Source organism: Culex pipiens, chromosome 3 (assembly GCF_016801865.2).
Source record: "Culex pipiens pallens isolate TS chromosome 3, TS_CPP_V2, whole genome shotgun sequence".
NCBI classification, from domain to species: domain Eukaryota; kingdom Metazoa; phylum Arthropoda; class Insecta; order Diptera; family Culicidae; genus Culex; species Culex pipiens.
Genome location: NC_068939.1, coordinates 46,099,709 through 46,117,758, shown reverse-complemented (window position 1 = coordinate 46,117,758; position 18,050 = coordinate 46,099,709). Strand labels below are relative to the sequence as shown.

The following is an 18,050-nucleotide window of genomic DNA, read 5'->3' as shown; positions in this document are numbered from 1 at the left end:
CGCTAAGCTAGTGAAAAATGCATCTTAAAACACTTTTTTCATTAAAATATTGTGACTATGGTTTGTTATTTCAATTTCTCTATTTTTTTTATTAAGTCTTACAGAAGTCTTACTTCTAGTGCGTCCATCCCGGGAATTCCTGGGATAAAATTCCCGGGACTTTTTCCAAAACCGGGAATTCCCGAATCCTGGGATTTTTCATATTTTATTTATATTAATTCCCAAAAGTGAGAAAAAACTTATTTTGGTTTGGAAATTCTGATTAGGATGAAGAAATAGATGAACATTTGATTAATTAATAATCTATAATTATTATAAAACATTCAAAATTTGTACTCGACATATATCAGCAATAGTTTGGCATATTATGGAGATTGTGAAAATTTTAGTTTAGAAATTCAAAAATTTCCTAGCGCTTTAAATATTTTCTATTTTATTTTATATTCTATTCAAAGACTAATTAATTATTCTAAATTTGAAAAAATATCATATTTAACTATTTTTCTCCAAACACCGCCGCCTGGGAAAAATCAGGACAAAGGTAACAAAGTAATACAGCTGGTGATTAAAAGAATATTTGTAATATAATTTTTAAATGAAACATAAAATTCTTAATTTATCTAAAATTTAACATTAGCTGGTATCACTTAATTAGTGTCGCTGCAGTTTTTTTTTTAATTTTTCAAAAAATAAGCTTTTTCAAGTGATGTCAAATATATAAAAATAAATAAAATATATTTAAAAGAGACTTATTTAATTTAAATCACCATGATTTATTTGATATGTTTCATTTAAAATCCAAAGCAAAACAAAGAACAAACATAAAATCTGCTAAAAAAAACTGCTGTCCTTTTGAAGATTGATGGTAGATTATCACCAACTGATAGTATTGAGCTGATTCTTTGATTTTAAACATAAATACAACAACATATAAAACAAAAATATTGATTTTCTGACAATTTCAAAAAAATCCCGGGATCCCGGGAATTCCCGGGATTCTAAAAATATTTTTCCCGTTTCCCGGGAAATTTCAAACCCGGGAAAATTGGACGCCCTACTTACTTCCAACCTTTTCAATGCTTTTGGAGATCCAAAATTGGTTGAAAGGCGAGGGTTGGATTGTATAGGTTTTAGTTTTTTCTTTTTGTCTAGTGTCGTTTTCGTTTATGTTATGCTATATGCTAGACAATTTTTTTTATTTTTTTTTAAGCTAAAGAACTTAATTTAAAAGAAATTTACGTTTTCGGTATAGTAATTTAGGCAGTGGAATAACTTAATGATAAACATTCAAATTGATTTTCACTGAGCACAAACATAAGAACCAACTTGCTTTTTTTTCAAATTGACGTGTTAGAATTGTAAGTAAAGTGCCCTTGTTTGAAACAAGCTTTAAATTTAATATTTGTTGTGTTTATTGTTGAAAAGAATTAAAATACTGAAGTTTTATGAATTTTTTCAAGCAAGTTTTTTGAAGATGTTTTGAACAGTCTAATGAATGAATAAATTTGAATGTCTATTTAAATGATAATAGTTTTGAACAGTCAAAAGGACGTTTTTGAAAAGTAATCATAAATAAAAGTAAATAGAAATTACAAGTCAAGGATCCACACTTCGGTGAAAAATGGGATGTAGAATTCGTAATATGCTAGCACATTTTTCTTGCAATAAAAAAATTCCAAAAAATAATATTGTAACGGAAAAGCTTATTCGAAATATTACATAATAAATAGTTTTCAGTTAAGAAATTTATGAAACTAAAATTTATTATTAATAATATTTGAAATAATCTTTAACAATAAACATAACAACAAGTTGCGCAAACTTTATGAAGAAGTTTGCGCGAGACTGTGAAGTCTGGTTCGTTTGAAGAGCCGGAGTCGGAGTCAGAGTTCTACATTTTTAGAAGCCAACAACTTTGAGTTGGAGTCACTAATGTTTAAGAAACTGGAGTCAGAGTCGCTTTAAAATCTTCTAATTTTCACAGCTTTGTACAGAGAATCATCATGGTTTTTTTCAGACCAAATAAAATATTAAATCTTCTAAAAAATTGTGCTGCTTATGTTCCAATGAATTTAAAAAAAATTAAGACATTTTGATAAAATATTTTCTAAATAATTATTCCTTTATTTTCCAAACAGCTGCCCATTTTTTGAAGAAACCAAAAACTTATTTAAAAAAATCAAAGATAATATCAATAAATTCCTAAACAAACAGTTTTTTTTAATATGCAGGTATGTATTATGAAAACGGTTTGGGCACAAAACAAATTTGAGGCCTTATTTTCAAAATTTTGAAACAACATGTCTAAAAAAAGGTTTTTACAAAGCTTTAAAAAGCAAAAAAAAAATCAGTTCATTCCTAGCAGTTAAGAATCGATTTTACAAGTTTTTTTCCCAATGAAAATATAAATTTTAAGCAATAGTTTGTTTTGCTGCTATTTTTGGAAAATTGTAGAAGAGTAACGAGACAAACACCTAAAATGAAATTTGCAATTGCTTTTTTATTCAATATAAAATAAAACAATCTCATTATCACTAAAGGGTTAACTGACGGCAACCGCCCCGGTGACACGCTTGGGATGTCGCAATATTGCCGTTTATGGAGATAATTTGAGCGTAAAAGAACGACTTCATAACATCTGGTCATTACTCAGCAGCCGCAACCCCTCACTCTCTCATTACAATGGGGGGACGGACCATGTTTCCATTAAACGGAATCGGTTCTGCGGGTCGTCCTTCCGCGCTTTATAAATGCTTCCAGCATGCCCCACTAGGGCACGGTTTGACATATTATTTTGCACTAAAATTAGTAATTTTCTGCGTTTTTCTTCTGCTGTGCGCACGGTAATTTGCGAGTGAGCAGATTTAATTACTGATAAATTGGCGGTTGTTTGGGGTTGGTCGGAGACGACGCGGTGTAAATAATAAAAGCCGGCAAATTGGCTCGTTAAAAAGAGATTTACAACCGCGGGTGGGGTCGCGAGACGACTTGCATGGAAGAGTTGAGCGCTATACTGCCCCCAGTGGGGTCATCAAAAGGGCGTGATTGGTTTTATTTGTTTAAATTTCATTTAATGTACAGACTTGTGGTCTTAATACTTTTGAAAAGAAAAATGAAAATATATAAATTTTTGCCTTTTTCTTGCAAAACAACACTGCAATCAAATAAATCGCCTTTACCTCTTATCCAAATTACACACCAGCCATAAATGCTTCCGCGGAACAAATTCAATTCATTAGCGAGCTCGAACGATGCCGCTGCCATGTCTTATTTTCGCTTTCACCCTTCTTCACCCAGTGAACTTGGCGCGACTTTCTGGCAACATCGCCCGTACTATTAACCTAAAATGCTATCCCCCCTCTTTTCGCTGTATATTAGTGACACTTATGAGTACTTGCGGAAAATCATCACCATGCTTTCCGCATTCATTTGGCGCAGTCACAATGTGTGGGGAGTGAGTGAGGAAAAAAGCGCACATACAAGCATTTTTTTTTTGAAACACACATACGCCGTTTACCGCTCACTCATGTGGTGACATTCATGAAAAGCTCAGAGTTGTGGACCTAAACATGTTTTGGAATAGTTCAGGATTTGCAGAAAAATGTAAATATTTTTTTTTCTTATGAAAGATTTGATTAAAACATTGGTTATCAATGTTCATTTTGATTTATGCTTGAAGAATAATATAAGAGGTATTGGTTTTAAAGTTGAAAAATGAATATTAATATCATGAGATAATTATTGATCAGGCCGTCCCAAAAAAAAGAAAAGTTGTCAAATCATCGGTGCTCACCCCTAGAATGATAGATTAGGGACAATGTTTCATAAAACAAAAAAATCCCAAAAATGGTTTACAACTCGCGCGCGGAGCTTGAATGAAAAAAGGGCATTTTTCGAGTATTTTTCAGAAATGCGCGTAACAATCATACTAAAGTCATTCAAATTTGGTCGCCTCGGGTTTCAAGTTATTGTCCCCTGAACAAATTCCTGGACAGAAATAGTCTATAAAAGCTTGTGTTTGGGCATGGCTGGGCGTTTTAGAGAGAAAAATTTGTATTTTTTAGCCAGAAATTTCAAAAATCACTCCCCAAAACGAACCAAAAAATTTTGCAGCCAAAACTAATTCAGCTTATGGGAAACTTTACGGAGATCATTTTGCTTTTTTTAACATTTAATTTTTGTCCACGCAAATTTAGTGAACAAAAAGTGACGAATTTTCAAAATTCTTGGTGTATAAGCGTTTTTAGCATAAAACATTGGCTACTATGATTACAAACGGGAAGGCATATATTTTGGATATTTTTATTTTGCTCGCTCAAAAACGATAATTGGTTATAACATTTAATGAAAAAACATGAGATTTTCTCACAATGTGACGTAAACGACATATTTATAAGTACTGCTCTGTGCTCTTCTCGATATGAACAAATAAAGCTCTAATGGGTAACTTTTTTTTGAAAAAATAACAAGTTTTTTTATAAATGAAATTGTTTCATTCGTATGTACCTACATACATAAAAAAATCACGTTTACAGCTTGGAGATATGAACTTTAATAAAATAAATTTTGATTTATGATTATTTGTCGTTTACGTCAATTTCAATTGGAAAAACAAATTTTAATATTCAAACGAGATAAAATGTTCAATCTAAATATAACAGAAATTCTATTTTCAAGCATAATAGTCACTACTTTTTTGCGAAAAGTATCAACAAAAACTTGAAACATTATTACTTTTTGGTAATAAAAAACTAATATTTGATAAAAATAGAAAAAGTAAAGTAAACTAAATTTGTTTGTATGATTGGGTTTTTTTTTAATTAAATTAAAAAGAACATATGTTCTAAATTAGATACATACATCATGATTTTAAGAATGAAAACAAAAATTATTTTATTTTGTTTAAAATTGTATAGTTATTGTTTTTGACGATTGCAATTAAATACCTTGAGATATTTTTTTTAATAATCAAATTTCAATAGTCGTTGCAATTTTTTAAATTTAATTTCCTCAACACTACAATGTAAAAAAATCAAAGAGACAAGATAAAATTTATTCAACCGCAATTTGGATTCGAATATCCTTTGCAGAAAAAAAACTTTTTGCGTTGTTGTGCACTTTTATTCAAATATTTTAAAATAATTTTGAAATTTTAAAAATATATATTGAATCATTTTTAATTCGTTATTCTTCGAAATTCAAAGTTTATGAAAAAATATTTTTTTGCTTCCTAATTTCTGTAAAATATTTTTAAAATATTTGCAGCGATCTAATTTCAGTATAAATAATTTGCTTTTTAAAGTTCAAATAAAAAACTTTATCACAGAAAAGTTGTTCGGGAAAATTACATTAGTATCTGATTCTTTACTTATTTAAAAAAAATAGAAAAAACTTCAATTTGAAGTAAACATAGTAAAAACTGAAAGAAATTTAAATTAAGTGTCGTTTTATCAATTTTTTTGTACATTTTTAGTTAACAATCCAAGTTTTTTCATAAATTTCACTATTTTTCGAAATGGATAATTTTGTTTTCTAGCACCATTTTTCGCATTAAAAATATCAATATTGAAATTATAAGATTTAAATTCAAACATGAAGAATGTTTTATAATATGTTGAATTTTGATCTCAAGCTTATTTTTTTTTTGAACAGCCTTAAGGGCCGGTCATAGGAATATGTTGAAAAGCCGTCGCGGGCCGGATGAAATAGCTTCACAAGCCAGATCCGGCCCGCGGGCCGGACGTTGGGCAGGCCTGTCTTAAGGTCATAATTTTTTTTCGAAACAGTTTTCGAATTTTCAACCAAAAGTTTAGATTTTGCAATACTTTTTTTTGTTTTTTTTTTCGGGTAAATGTGATAGAAAGAGGAGGGGTAAGCATCGAACTACGAACAAAAAAGCTATCTTTCTTTTATTAATTTTAACTTAAAATTTGAGTTCTGTGTCCTCATTTTAGTTAAATTTCATTACTTATAAATCACCGAATGCATTTTTGCAGAAATTCATCCGTTTTGGCCATCATAATTCTAAATCACTTTTGAGTAGTTTGAGGCCTAGTGATAATCGAGTCTGTTCGACCTATATAACATTTTTGAAAACACCAAACCTATTAGAAAATCCTTTTCAAAGTTACTTATTTCGAAAAATATATTCCGTTTTTGGTAAGGACAACTGCCAGAAATATAACATTCAACTGAATAATTGGTTAATTTGAAGGCATTCCACACCAATGCTCTAGAGAGTTCAGTGAGTTTGAGTTATGTTACGACGCAAACTTCCGTTTCGAACATTACTTTAAATTTATGTATCTCTACTTATGACTTGGTCTCAAAAAAAATTCTAAGGTGAATGGGTTATAACGTCATGATTCGAAATCCGGACACTCAATTTTGCTTATGAAACGCACAAATTTGGACTGAAATGTTAGTGAATGGCATTCTTTAGGTCTCAAATAAGCTGTTAACACCAAAACAATCGATATTTTATAAAAAAATTTGATTTAATTTAAGTAAATCAAAACCATAAATTTCTGCTTTGCCTTCCCAGTGCTTCTGACGCTTTTGAAATATTTCAGTGAAATGTTTCACATTTTTGGTAAACTTATAATTTTATATTATTTAATTGTTTTGGCATTAACTACAGCGTTCAAACAAACTTTAAATGAAAGTTGATGTAAGAATTAAAAAAAAAAAACAGCACGGTTTTGACATACATAATGGGAAATTATATCCAAAAAACTAATAAAACAAAACGTTAGATGTCCCGGACGCTTTGAAACCCGGACACCTCATATTGTTGTATTAATAATTTGGATATAAGTTCCCACTCTGTATTTTAAAACTGTGTTTTTTGGTGAATTCTAACATCAACATTCATTTAAAGTTTGTTTGGGCGCTGTAGTTAATGCCAAAACAATAAAATAAAATTATAAGTTTACTTAAAAACGTGAAACATTTCACTGAAATATTTTACAGGCGTCCGAAGCACCGGGAAGGCAAAGCAGAAATTTATGGTTTTGATTTTCTTAAATTATATTAATTTTTTTTATAAAATATCGATTGTTTTGATGCTTACAGCTTATTTGAAACCTGACATATACCATTTACTAACATTTCAGTCCAAATTTGTGCGATTCATAAACAAAATAGAGTGTCTGGGATTTGAAGCACAACAAGTCATTTTAATTTTAAATTCTGCTGCAAAATTGTTTGAAAAGACATATTTTGAAAACAAAAATGATATGCTACTAAGTGTTCGAATTTAGAATCATGACGTTATCTAAAGGCCTCGGGTAATTTTCACTTCAGATAATCGAATGACTTAAACTACGCTAAAGAGATTTAGAATTTTAAAATCCAAGATGGTGGCCAAAATAGCGATGATGAAAAGTTGATAAATAAATTTTAATGGGGTCACAGAACTTGAATTTATGTAAAAAAAATAGTAAATGAAAAATCGAGCTTCGGATAGTCGAGTCTTTATCGATTTTTTTGTAAATCTTTTTAATAAGTTCACTTAATTCTCAATTCAATTTTAAATGTCACGCTTCTACGCTGTAACCTTAATACCTTTTTTAAACTTCAAGAATCAACCTTTTCGCAAATAAGTGAAATCTTAACCCCAATAACAGGCACCAAGGGAGGAGGGTGTGAAATTAAGATTCATCGCCAGTATTAAAACAAATGGCTTGAATTAAAGACGCAATTTTGTGCCCACCTAAAAACGTCAAGCTGTCTTTCCTCTTCGTTCATTTCGCAATATTGGCTGAAAAGGCGTGTCCGTGTGTGTGGTTCGCGTTAACGGGGCTCTTGCCTGACAGCCACACACCAACCACCTTCCTAAGAAGATCGAAGAACGGTTTCTCACCGGTGAGGAACACCCCCAGATGCACTTGAAACCCTTTGGGGGACTTGCGGATAAATTTTATAAAATATTGTTTTAAGTTCTAAAGCGAATTTGAGAAAAAAACAATTTTTAAAAATGTGGGAAAAATCTTTCATTTCTGAAATTTATTTAAAAAAATTGAGATTCATGCCAATTTATTATGATTTTTTTTTTGCATGTTTATTTTAAATATAAAAACTTTAAAAGCTATTGAACCGGGTTCCATAATTGATTTGAAATATTGGCAGGTTCTTTTTCGAAATCTCTTGAGTTTTCAAAAGGTTAAAGCGATTGTTTTTGCCAGAAAGTTGAAATTTTGGTAAAATATTCTGAATTGTAGTCACATTACATTATATTGAGCATGAAATTTCAAATTTCAGGGTTGACTTTACTTGTAAGCTCCAATCGTTACTTTTTGTTTCCCAAAAATTTGGACTTAATATAAATTTAATTTGATTTATATGATGCTTCAAAATCAAAGTATATTTATAAATTGTGATATTTTAGCAAGAAACACCCTTTAAAAGTTTATTATCTGGCTCCACAAGGGCCACCCCACTAAAATATACAGTTTTAAGTCACCCAAGCCTCAGACCCCAGCCTCAGCAGCGCCAACGCGATACAATCGGAGACGAAAGTAGCGAAAAAATCCACCCAGAACCGGTTAGTGATGACAAACAGGCAAACCTACCTACACAGTTCTGTTTTCTTTCTCTTTGCGATCTTCTTCTCTCGTACAACAACAACAACGCCAGATCTCGCTACGCTTTGAGGCACGTCTCTGCAACGCAATACAATTTTGCACTCAACGTCAGCATCACCCAGCCCTCCCTAGTGCAAGTGCACCGACAACTATGGATGTAGAGAGTGTGCTTTAGAAAGCTTCGGCTTGGGAAGAATGTAGCGGAACTTGAAGATTTGCGGTTTGAGATTGGAGCTTTTCGATTAGTTCAATTTTATAGTTATGTAGATTTGTTTATAAAAATTGCCCAATATTACATTAAGTCGCATTAAGACTTTTTATTACCCTTTTGATCTCCTCACAGAGTGATCAAGGTTTACGATTTAGAAAAACCGTTACGATCTCGGGTTTGGTGCTTCAGGGTAGATTTCACAGCAGGTTGCAGCGAAAACATGCAACTTTGACCTGGATCTTGCACCACGAAAGGGGTTGTATATTCGAGTTCGATATGCGCTAAAAGATCTGGTAGGGCGTTTTCAGCTGGAGTCATAAAAGGGCTGCTAGAATGGTGCCCTTAGGTCATTTCTAAGGTTTTATTTCAAAAGAGGTGTGTGATCGGTATCTTGGACATGTGTCTGGGAAAATAAGCGATCTGTTGTTGGAGTGTTGTGCCCTATGGCTATTTTAGGTATTGTTCAAAGTTGTGCTCTAGATTTAAGAGTTTTACCATGATCAATCATTTTGGCTTGTCTGCAGAAACAGTTTTCTCAAGATCTACAACAAGTTCGTTGAGTTTTTTTTTTTTATTACAATTTTGTAGAGTTGTATCAGCCTTCGGTTGAATAAATATTTTTCAAAGCTATTCTAAAATTTCAAGCCTGATTTATATTTTTTTCTCATTTTTTTCCAAACTTTGGTTCCAAACTCCATTTTGTTCCATTTCTGTGTTCCATATCCATAAAATGTATCTTTTTCGGAAAATTTTCAAATTTGAATTCGATTTATGAACTCCTCCATTCCTAAGTATTAGCAATTTAAAGTATTTTCTCAGGCTTGAACAAGCTTTGATTTAAGATCATTTAAGTTTTAAAAAAAGTTTAAATTTTTCAAATTTGTTCAAATATTTTCTCAAGCAATCTCTTTACCATATTTTGCATTGCCAATATAGTTTTCCAGTATTGATTTAAAAAAGTTTAGAAGTTTGGTCAAAACCTATCGATTTTTTTTTCATGATTTCTATAAAATGTTTAACGCTTTGCAAAATTACAATATAATTTTAATCTAAAAAATATATAAATCCATACTTTATTGCAAGATTGTTAATCGATACAATTATCGTCGGTATAGGGGAAGTAATTGCGGTACGAAATGAATGATGAAATATACGTTATTATATGGGTCATTCCATCTCAACTGTGCACGAAAAAGTGCAAATTTGAAAATTACCCTCTCCGATCCTGCTCAAATTTGGCAGGGCTGTTGATACTATCAAAACATGCAAGAATCCCGAATTTCATCCAAATCGGACCACCCCCTCCATTTTTGTACCCTCCCAAAATATCGACTTTTTGACGATTTTTGAGCAAAACCCCTATCTTCAAACGGCGATAACTCAGGAACCACACATCTTAGAAGGTCGGTCTTAGACTCAATTTTAAAGGAAATTGGACGTAGAATCCATTTCCGTGATCAAAATGCTGATTAATTTATTTTTTCTACCTGTATTGCGCAATTGAAAACTTTAAACGGCCGTATCTCAAAACACCCCAACTTATTTATTTTATTTGACCTCACCATCGTGTTCCCCGGCCAATTTTGCATAAGAATCACTTATCGACAGAAATGAATATGTTTCGTTCCAGAGATATCGAATTTTAAAGTTTTGTGTTTTCGAGATTACCTACTTCAGCTTCATTCGCCGCATCTGCTAGAAGCACAGTCGGGCTGATCAATAACTGCTACCTGTTGTTCTGGGAGATGATTAATTTAATTTATATTTTTATAATTTTACGCAAATATTTATTCAAATGGCTAATAGGGGAAATTCTCGTATGTTTGGCAGGTTAAGTCCTCGCTCCTAGTTTCGTCCAATTTGCTCATTTTCACTATTCAAACAACAAATTTTGCAAAACTTTTGATAGAAATTTGCTTGTTCACTTCTTATTGAGCTATTTATCACTCGATTTCAGTTGAAAACGCTTTTAATCAGCTGTAATTGAATGCCAAAGCGCTGATATAGCAACATTAGAGGAACGCTGGAATTAGATGCTGTTCCCCTACCTTGATCAATCTATTTTTGTGAAAGGAATATTTATTGGGTTATTTTGAATGCACCGTTTTTTTACGTGTTGCTAACCGTTTTAGAGTACCTCCGAGGCCATGACTAGGGCTTTTATCATGGGCGGTAGCAAAATAGTGCCATTCTACAAAAACCCCAAAACCTGCTTTACTATTATTATTATTATTAAAGTTTATTATTGACACTTTACCATAATTTGGCAAATCTGATTTATGGTTTAAAAGATTGATCATATTAAATCAATTTTTATATTGTGAGCCAGCTCCATTTGATTAAAAGATGATTTTGGTCAAGGTACATTTAATTAAAAAAAATCCTTATACGTGAGGACAGCAGCCGTATTGTGTTCCAACAATCCAAGAATGAAAGAAGAAAAAAAAACTGTTGTTCGGACGGTGTCGATCATCGCAACTAAATTTGGGGAATTAGCCGCTTTGCAGTAGATCAAACTTTGTGATTTTCTTACATTTTTTCAGTTTTATACTTTCCAGAAATCCTTTTCCTACTCCTTGTGATCGTCCTTCACTAGAGTACAAAGTATCAACAATTTTTTTTTTCATTTTAATTCATATTTTTAACTCAATAATGTATCGTGCACTTATTGTTCAGTGTTACTAACAAGATTAATAGCATTTTCCTGCTCGCTTCGTCGGAATCCAATTCTGCCCTTTACTGTGTGTCGTTATTGCTCTGTCCTGTGGGTTAGCACAGAAATTCACTTAACTCATTTTTTGAGCAGATAAACATTCGCGATTAAACTCCAGTTTCCTACAGTGTTATACAGTTATTTTTTGCTCAATTTGATAAAGATTATTTATGATGAAATATTATTTCAATAAATGACCAGGTAGCAGTTATTGATCAGCCCGCCTGTGTGCTTCTAGCAGATGCGGCGAATGAAGCTGATGTAGATAATCTCGAATACACTAAACTTTAAAATTCGATATCTCTGGAACGAAACATATTCATTTCTGTCGATAAGTGATTCTTATGTAAAATTGGCCGGGGAACACGATGGTGAGGTCAAATTAAAAAAATAAGTTGGGGTGTTTTGAGATACGGCCGTTTTATGTTTTCAATTGCGCAATACAGGTAGAAAAAATAAAATAATGAACATTTTGATCACGGGAATGTATTCCACGTCCAATTTCCTTTAAAATTGAGTCTAAGACCGACCCTCTAAGATTTGTGGTTCCTGAGTTATCGCCGTTTGAAGATATGGGTTTTGCTCAAAAATCGGCAAAAAGTAGATTTTTTGGGAGGGTACAAAAATGGAGGGGGTGGTCCGATTTGGATGAAATTCGGGATTCTTGCATGTTTTGAAAGTATCAACAGCCCTGCCAAATTTGAGCAGGATCGGAGAGGGTAATTTTCAAATGCTGTTCCGCTTCAGATGGAATGACCCATATATAAGCGTAAATGCGTTATTTTTACTCAAATTTTCATAATTTAATCATAAAATAATCAAACGAAGCGGAATTTTGATGCATTTTCACTTTATTAGAGCTTTTTTATAAATTAAAAAAATGCCGTATTTTTCGAGAATACTCTATTTTTTATAATTTGCAATATGGGTATCAAATGAAGTGATATTTGCTTTGCATTTTTACATTATTAGATTTTTTTTGAATACTAAAATTTTCACAAAATACCGTATTTTATCAAAAGTATTAAAATTATCATAGTTTGCAATTTGATACCTAAACTGCCGTTCTACGCATAATTGTCCCATGTTCAAAAAAGTGCAACTGAGAAAATCGCGATTGAAATTTTTCGACCGATTTCTGTGTTTCTACGCATAATTGTCCCGCGGATCCATATTCACCCAATGTGTCCCTAATCGCCCCAGTTAGCATATTATCACTCTTATTTGTGATCCTCTTGCTATACAACAGGTAAACAAGACATAATGCTTCGTAACACTAATGATTCCGTGTAAGAAAATACTTGGTGGGACAATTATGCATAGAAGTTCAACGATGGGACAAACAGACTTGGTGTTGTTTTAATGAGTTTACGAACAAAGTACCAGATTGTATGTGTTTTTCATGAAGTATACGACAAACTAAACTTAAAAATGTTGAAAAGTCGTAATCGTAAAAAAAATGACATGGGACCATTATGCGTAGAACGGCATTAAACAAAGCGAAATTTTGTATGCATTTTCGCTTTATTATAGTTTTAAAATTTCCCCAAATACCGTATTTTTCGATCATATTCAAATTTTCAGAAGTTGCAGTATGGGTATCAAACGAAGGGAAATTTGTTATGCTTTTTCACATTATTAGACTTGTTGTTTTTGTAGAATACTCAAATTTTCACAAAGTACCATATTTTTTAAAAAGTATTCAAAATTTGCAATTTGGGTATTAAACGAAGCGAAATTTCATGTGCAATTATTATTGTTTTTTTTTTGCTAAAATATTTAAATTTTCTCAAAATATATTTTTTTAAACACTCATATTTTTATAATTCGCAATAGGGGTTTATATAATTTTTATGAAGCATCGTAATTTTTTTTATAATTCTCAAATTTCCGTAATTTGCAATATGGGTATCAAACGAACCATTTTTTATTAAGCATGCAAAATTTCGCGTCGTTTGATACCCATATTGCATATTTTAGAAATCTGAATTTAAAAAAAAATTACAATATTTGTAAAAAAAAATGTTTTACAAGAAAAATAATAAAGTGAAGTTGCTTTCAAAATTTCGCTAAATAAAATAAAATTAATGAAATGGAAATGCATTCAAAATTTCGCTTTATTTGATACCTATTTATTAGCCTTATTTAATATTAAAATATGGCAATTAATTTAAACAACAAATCGTTTGAACAATAGAAATCTAACTTGGTGGAAAGTCAAAACAAAATAAAAAAAAACATTCCAAATAAAAGATAAAATTATTGGATATATTTTTGAACTAAAACTAAAAAATGGACCTCATAGTCAGGGACTAACTACGAAGTATCAAGTATTATTATTATTACACATTATGCCATGTCGTTACAACGGTTTGACGCTTTTTTGTTAGTTTTTTGGCTTTATCTCAAAATTCTAAAGAAAACATTTTAATATTTTTACACATTCTCAAATTGCGTTAAATTTGCCATAAGAATCAACTTAAGGATGCATGTCTTCAAAACTTGGCAAACTTATGGCAACAAGAGGCCAGTAGTTTAATAATAATAATAAAAAATAAACTTTAGGATGCAAATTTGATGTTTTGGTTTCGGTTCTTCGAGCAAATATGTAGCGTGACGTTACAACGCGGGAGAATTTTGCTATTCCAATATTTCATTTAAAAAGCCGTGATTCTGCTCTGTTAATCAACATAAACTAGGAAAATAAAGTTTCAATTTTTGGAAACTTTTTAAAAGTTGGGTTTATAAGCCTTAAACTTATCTAGAATCCAATCACAACATATATTTTGCCATTAAATTATGCACTGGTATACACCAGCTCGGAGAATGTGTCCTAAAAAAAGTTATCTTTTTCGATCAAAAAAATTTATTACATTGTTCCTTTTCTCTTCCCATGTTTGTTTTCCAGTGCATGACGGCGTACGTCGAGTTCGAGATCTCCGAGGGTGCGTACGAGGTGTCCTGCCCGGATGCGATGTGCCCCGCCCAGGGCATCATCACGATCAGTGAAATCACGACACTAGCCTCGGCCTCGCTGGTGGAAAAGCACCACCGGTATCGACTGAACAGGGGTAAGTTCTGGCTGAGGGGCATTGCTCAATTATTCAATCACGATAATGATGACGAAAAATGTGAGTCATAATTGCGAATAATTAATTGTTGTCTCCAAAATGAAATGAAAAACACAATTCTCGAATAATTAAAAGTCAATAAATCTTCGTACGTGACAATTGTTTTAAAATTACTAAAGTTCAATTACCCAACTCAACACCCACTCGTCAATTTCATTACACAATGTCGCTCATTACCAATTGCACAACATGGAAACGCAATTAAAATCCCGCACCACACAACCAGGTAGTGGAACCTATTTACGAATTGCAACAATGTAGCAACGCCCTGTAATATCATTCCAACGGCATCTCCCTCGGGCGAGAAGGTTCTGATGACAAAATAATTGTTTTTCAGCACACAAACACAAACTCTCTCGCGCACCTCTCTCACGGTGGGTTACGGTATCGAATTTAATTGCCATTTTGCTGGCATGGTTTGTAATGGCCGCGGGGAAATTTATGGGCTGAACTTTGCCACCTTGGGCATGGCCAAAACGAGCATCCGAGGAGCGCCTCGTTATCGCGAGGACTTTTTGCTCGGGCAGGAATTTTGAATAACTGTTTCCTTCTTGTGGTTTTGTAGGGGAAGCTGGATTTTTTTAAGGATTGCAAGCTAAAATTCGAAACGATTCGGATTTTTGCATGTTTTTTTAACTGTTTTAGAGTTTTTTTTGAATGGAATACTCAAATTTTCACAAAATACCGTATTTTTTTGAAACTACTCGAATTTCATGATTTGCAACATGGGTATCAAACAAAGCGAAATTTTACCTGCTTTTTCATTTTGTAAAAAACTCTAAAACAGTTAAAATACATGCAAAATTTCGAATAGTTTTAGACCCATATTGCAAATTTTAAAATTTGAGTATTTTCGAGAAAATACGGTACCGTAAACCGGGGTGACTTTGATAGGATTTCAATTTGTTTTTGGAATATTTTCGAACAGGTAAGGTTTATCTCAAGATTATTATTTTTCAAACATGTACTGGGGTAGGCCACACAAAGTCCATGCACTATTTCGGAAAAAAAGTTTTTTCAATAATGTTTAGAAAAATAGTTACGTTAAAAAAATTTAGTTTTAATTCCAGGGTGACTTTGATAGTCATAGTTTTTCTTGTTAAAATCATATTTAAGATGTTCAAACTTTATTTGTACGCTAAATGTACCATCACTAAAGTAGCTGATATAGTTTTAAGAAAAAAAATCAATGTTTATATTTAGTTAACTAAGTGTATAAGCTTTTTAGCAAAATACATATAAATTTTAGGTAAAATTGTTAAAAAGTCGGAATTTTGCCTGAAATTTGTTAAAACTTGTTTTGTTTATAAAATTATCGATTTATATTGCATTTTATACTGAATTTCAAGCACGAATCACAGATTTTCACATTTTACTTGAAATTTGTTCAACTGAAATTGCTTATAAAGTTGGTGATTTTTTTAAATTGTGTTTCAAAAACAAAATATTATATATTATTTACAATTTTTTTAACCTTCTCCTAGTGGAAAATTGTCCAAAGAATCCGAAAATGCATTCCGTTTTCCGATTAAAAATCATGTTCATTGAGAAAATCATGACACTTTGAGAAGTTTAAAATAATGACTTTCATCAACATTTTCTTAACTATACTTAACTAACTTTTTAAACTTGTCAAAATTTTATGAAAAGTTCTTGTTGAGGTACTTTGAACACTTCTCTACCACGGTCAGTATGTTTCTAAACCATTCCTTACGTATTTTAACAGTACTCTTCATTTTGCGTAAAAATCGCAAACCTATCAAAGTCACCCCGGCTATCAAAGTCACCCCGTTTTACGGTATTTTGTGAAAATTTTAGTATTTCATTCAAAAAACTCAAAAACAGGGAAAATGCATGCAAAATTTCGAATCATTTGACACACCATATTCTATTTTTAAGTCACCTTTTTTTAAACGATTCTCGATTAAAAAAAGAATGTCCATGACTTAAATCGAGAATATGACTTAAATTAAGAATCTTCGGGATTTCGTAATATTTCGGAGAGTTTTCAAAATGTATCAATTGTATTTTGTTTAGTTATGTTATTAAAACATGTAAGCATAGTTTTACAACATCTGGGATGCTCTAGTCCATTCGAAACTTCCGGAAATTTTGAGCAAGAGGCTTACCAAAAATACAAGTTGAAACTTCAAGATTTTGACTACGGATCCTACCCAGACTGCTTTAGTGAGTGTGGTATGCTACAGTGCATTGTTATAACAACTTATTGGGATGATCTGGGTTATCCACGAACTTCCTTGAGTTAAGATCTGTGAATTTACCGCCGCAACAAGCAAGAGGTTGACGGATTTTGACTCCGGGACAAACCCGCATAGCTTCAGTGAGGTGTTGGAATGTGTTTGGATGTTCTGGGTCATCCAAGAACTCCCTAGAGTTAAAGATCTGTGAGTCTACTGCTGTAACAAGCAAGAGGTCGATTGTCCACGCTCCATACAAAAAGTGTTTATTTGTCTGAACAATTGTCCACGAAGGAGGGGTGGGGGGTTCGAGATTCCCAAAAAAGTGTCCACGTGGTTTATGGATGGTCCCTTATCGTTGATAAAATTATCGCCGATAGAGTTATCGGAATAACGATAGATTATGTGAAATGAACAATTATGAGCTTTAACATTTTTTTAACTAAATTTTAATGAAATCTGCAGTTTACATAACTTTAAAATAAAAGTCATTTGCTGCCGAGTAAAAAAAAGTGGTATTTTGGAAGGTAAAAAATTTGAAGGTTTAATATTACCTCTTTTATGATGTTATATTTCCTCAATTCAGACTGAAAAAGAACTCCAAGCGAAGCGAGTTTGGACTGAAATAGTGGCACTATACCTAAAAAGATGTAAATTTCAAAGATGTACCCATTCCCAGATGTAACATTACCATGACATTTTTACTGTCTTGAAAACGATGTTTGGAATTTTAAAGGTATCGTAAACGGGTGTGACATTGAAAGAATTTCAACTCATTTTCCAATTTTGTTCAAACATAGAGTAGGCCACACAATTTCCATATCGGCATACGTTTTCAAAAAAAAAATCGACGAAAATCGTGCTTTTAAAAACCGAACTTACTTTTATAGTCACTGTGTTTCTCAAAAATGTCAACCTTAAAGTGTACTAATAGAATTTATAATGTCTAATTGACAATTTGAAAAATGCACAATTATGTTAAGCAAACTATGTTTATTAACTTTTTATAAAATATCATAAATTTGAGGTTAAGTTAATTAAAAGTTTTTAAATTGTTCTAAATTAATCAGAATTTGTTGAATGTTGAAATTGATATTGTTAAATTGATCTTAGTGTAAAATTGTCCAAAGAATCCGGTCTGTTATACGATTTGAAATCAGTTTTATTGACAGAAACATGACACTGTATCGAATTTTCAATGTTTTTATAACT

General features: G+C 31.9%; 1 protein-coding gene and 1 long non-coding RNA gene across 4 annotated transcripts in view; one reads left to right on the top strand and one right to left on the bottom strand.

The window, feature by feature from the left end:
* Nucleotides 1–18,050, top strand: part of LOC120421528 (uncharacterized) — a 133,256-nt gene that overhangs the window by 87,381 nt on the left and 27,825 nt on the right. For all 3 annotated transcript variants that reach the window (XM_052709247.1, XM_039584747.2, XM_039584748.2), the window contains exon 4: nt 14,418–14,580. In XM_052709247.1, coding sequence (XP_052565207.1) covers nt 14,418–14,580 — 163 coding nt within the window. The remainder of the gene's footprint in view (nt 1–14,417; nt 14,581–18,050) is intronic.
* The window catches only part of LOC128093229 (uncharacterized), a 31,190-nt gene continuing 23,091 nt past the window's right edge, over nt 9,952–18,050 (bottom strand). The window contains exon 2 of the long non-coding RNA XR_008212334.1: nt 9,952–10,283. This is a non-coding gene — a long non-coding RNA (uncharacterized LOC128093229). The remainder of the gene's footprint in view (nt 10,284–18,050) is intronic.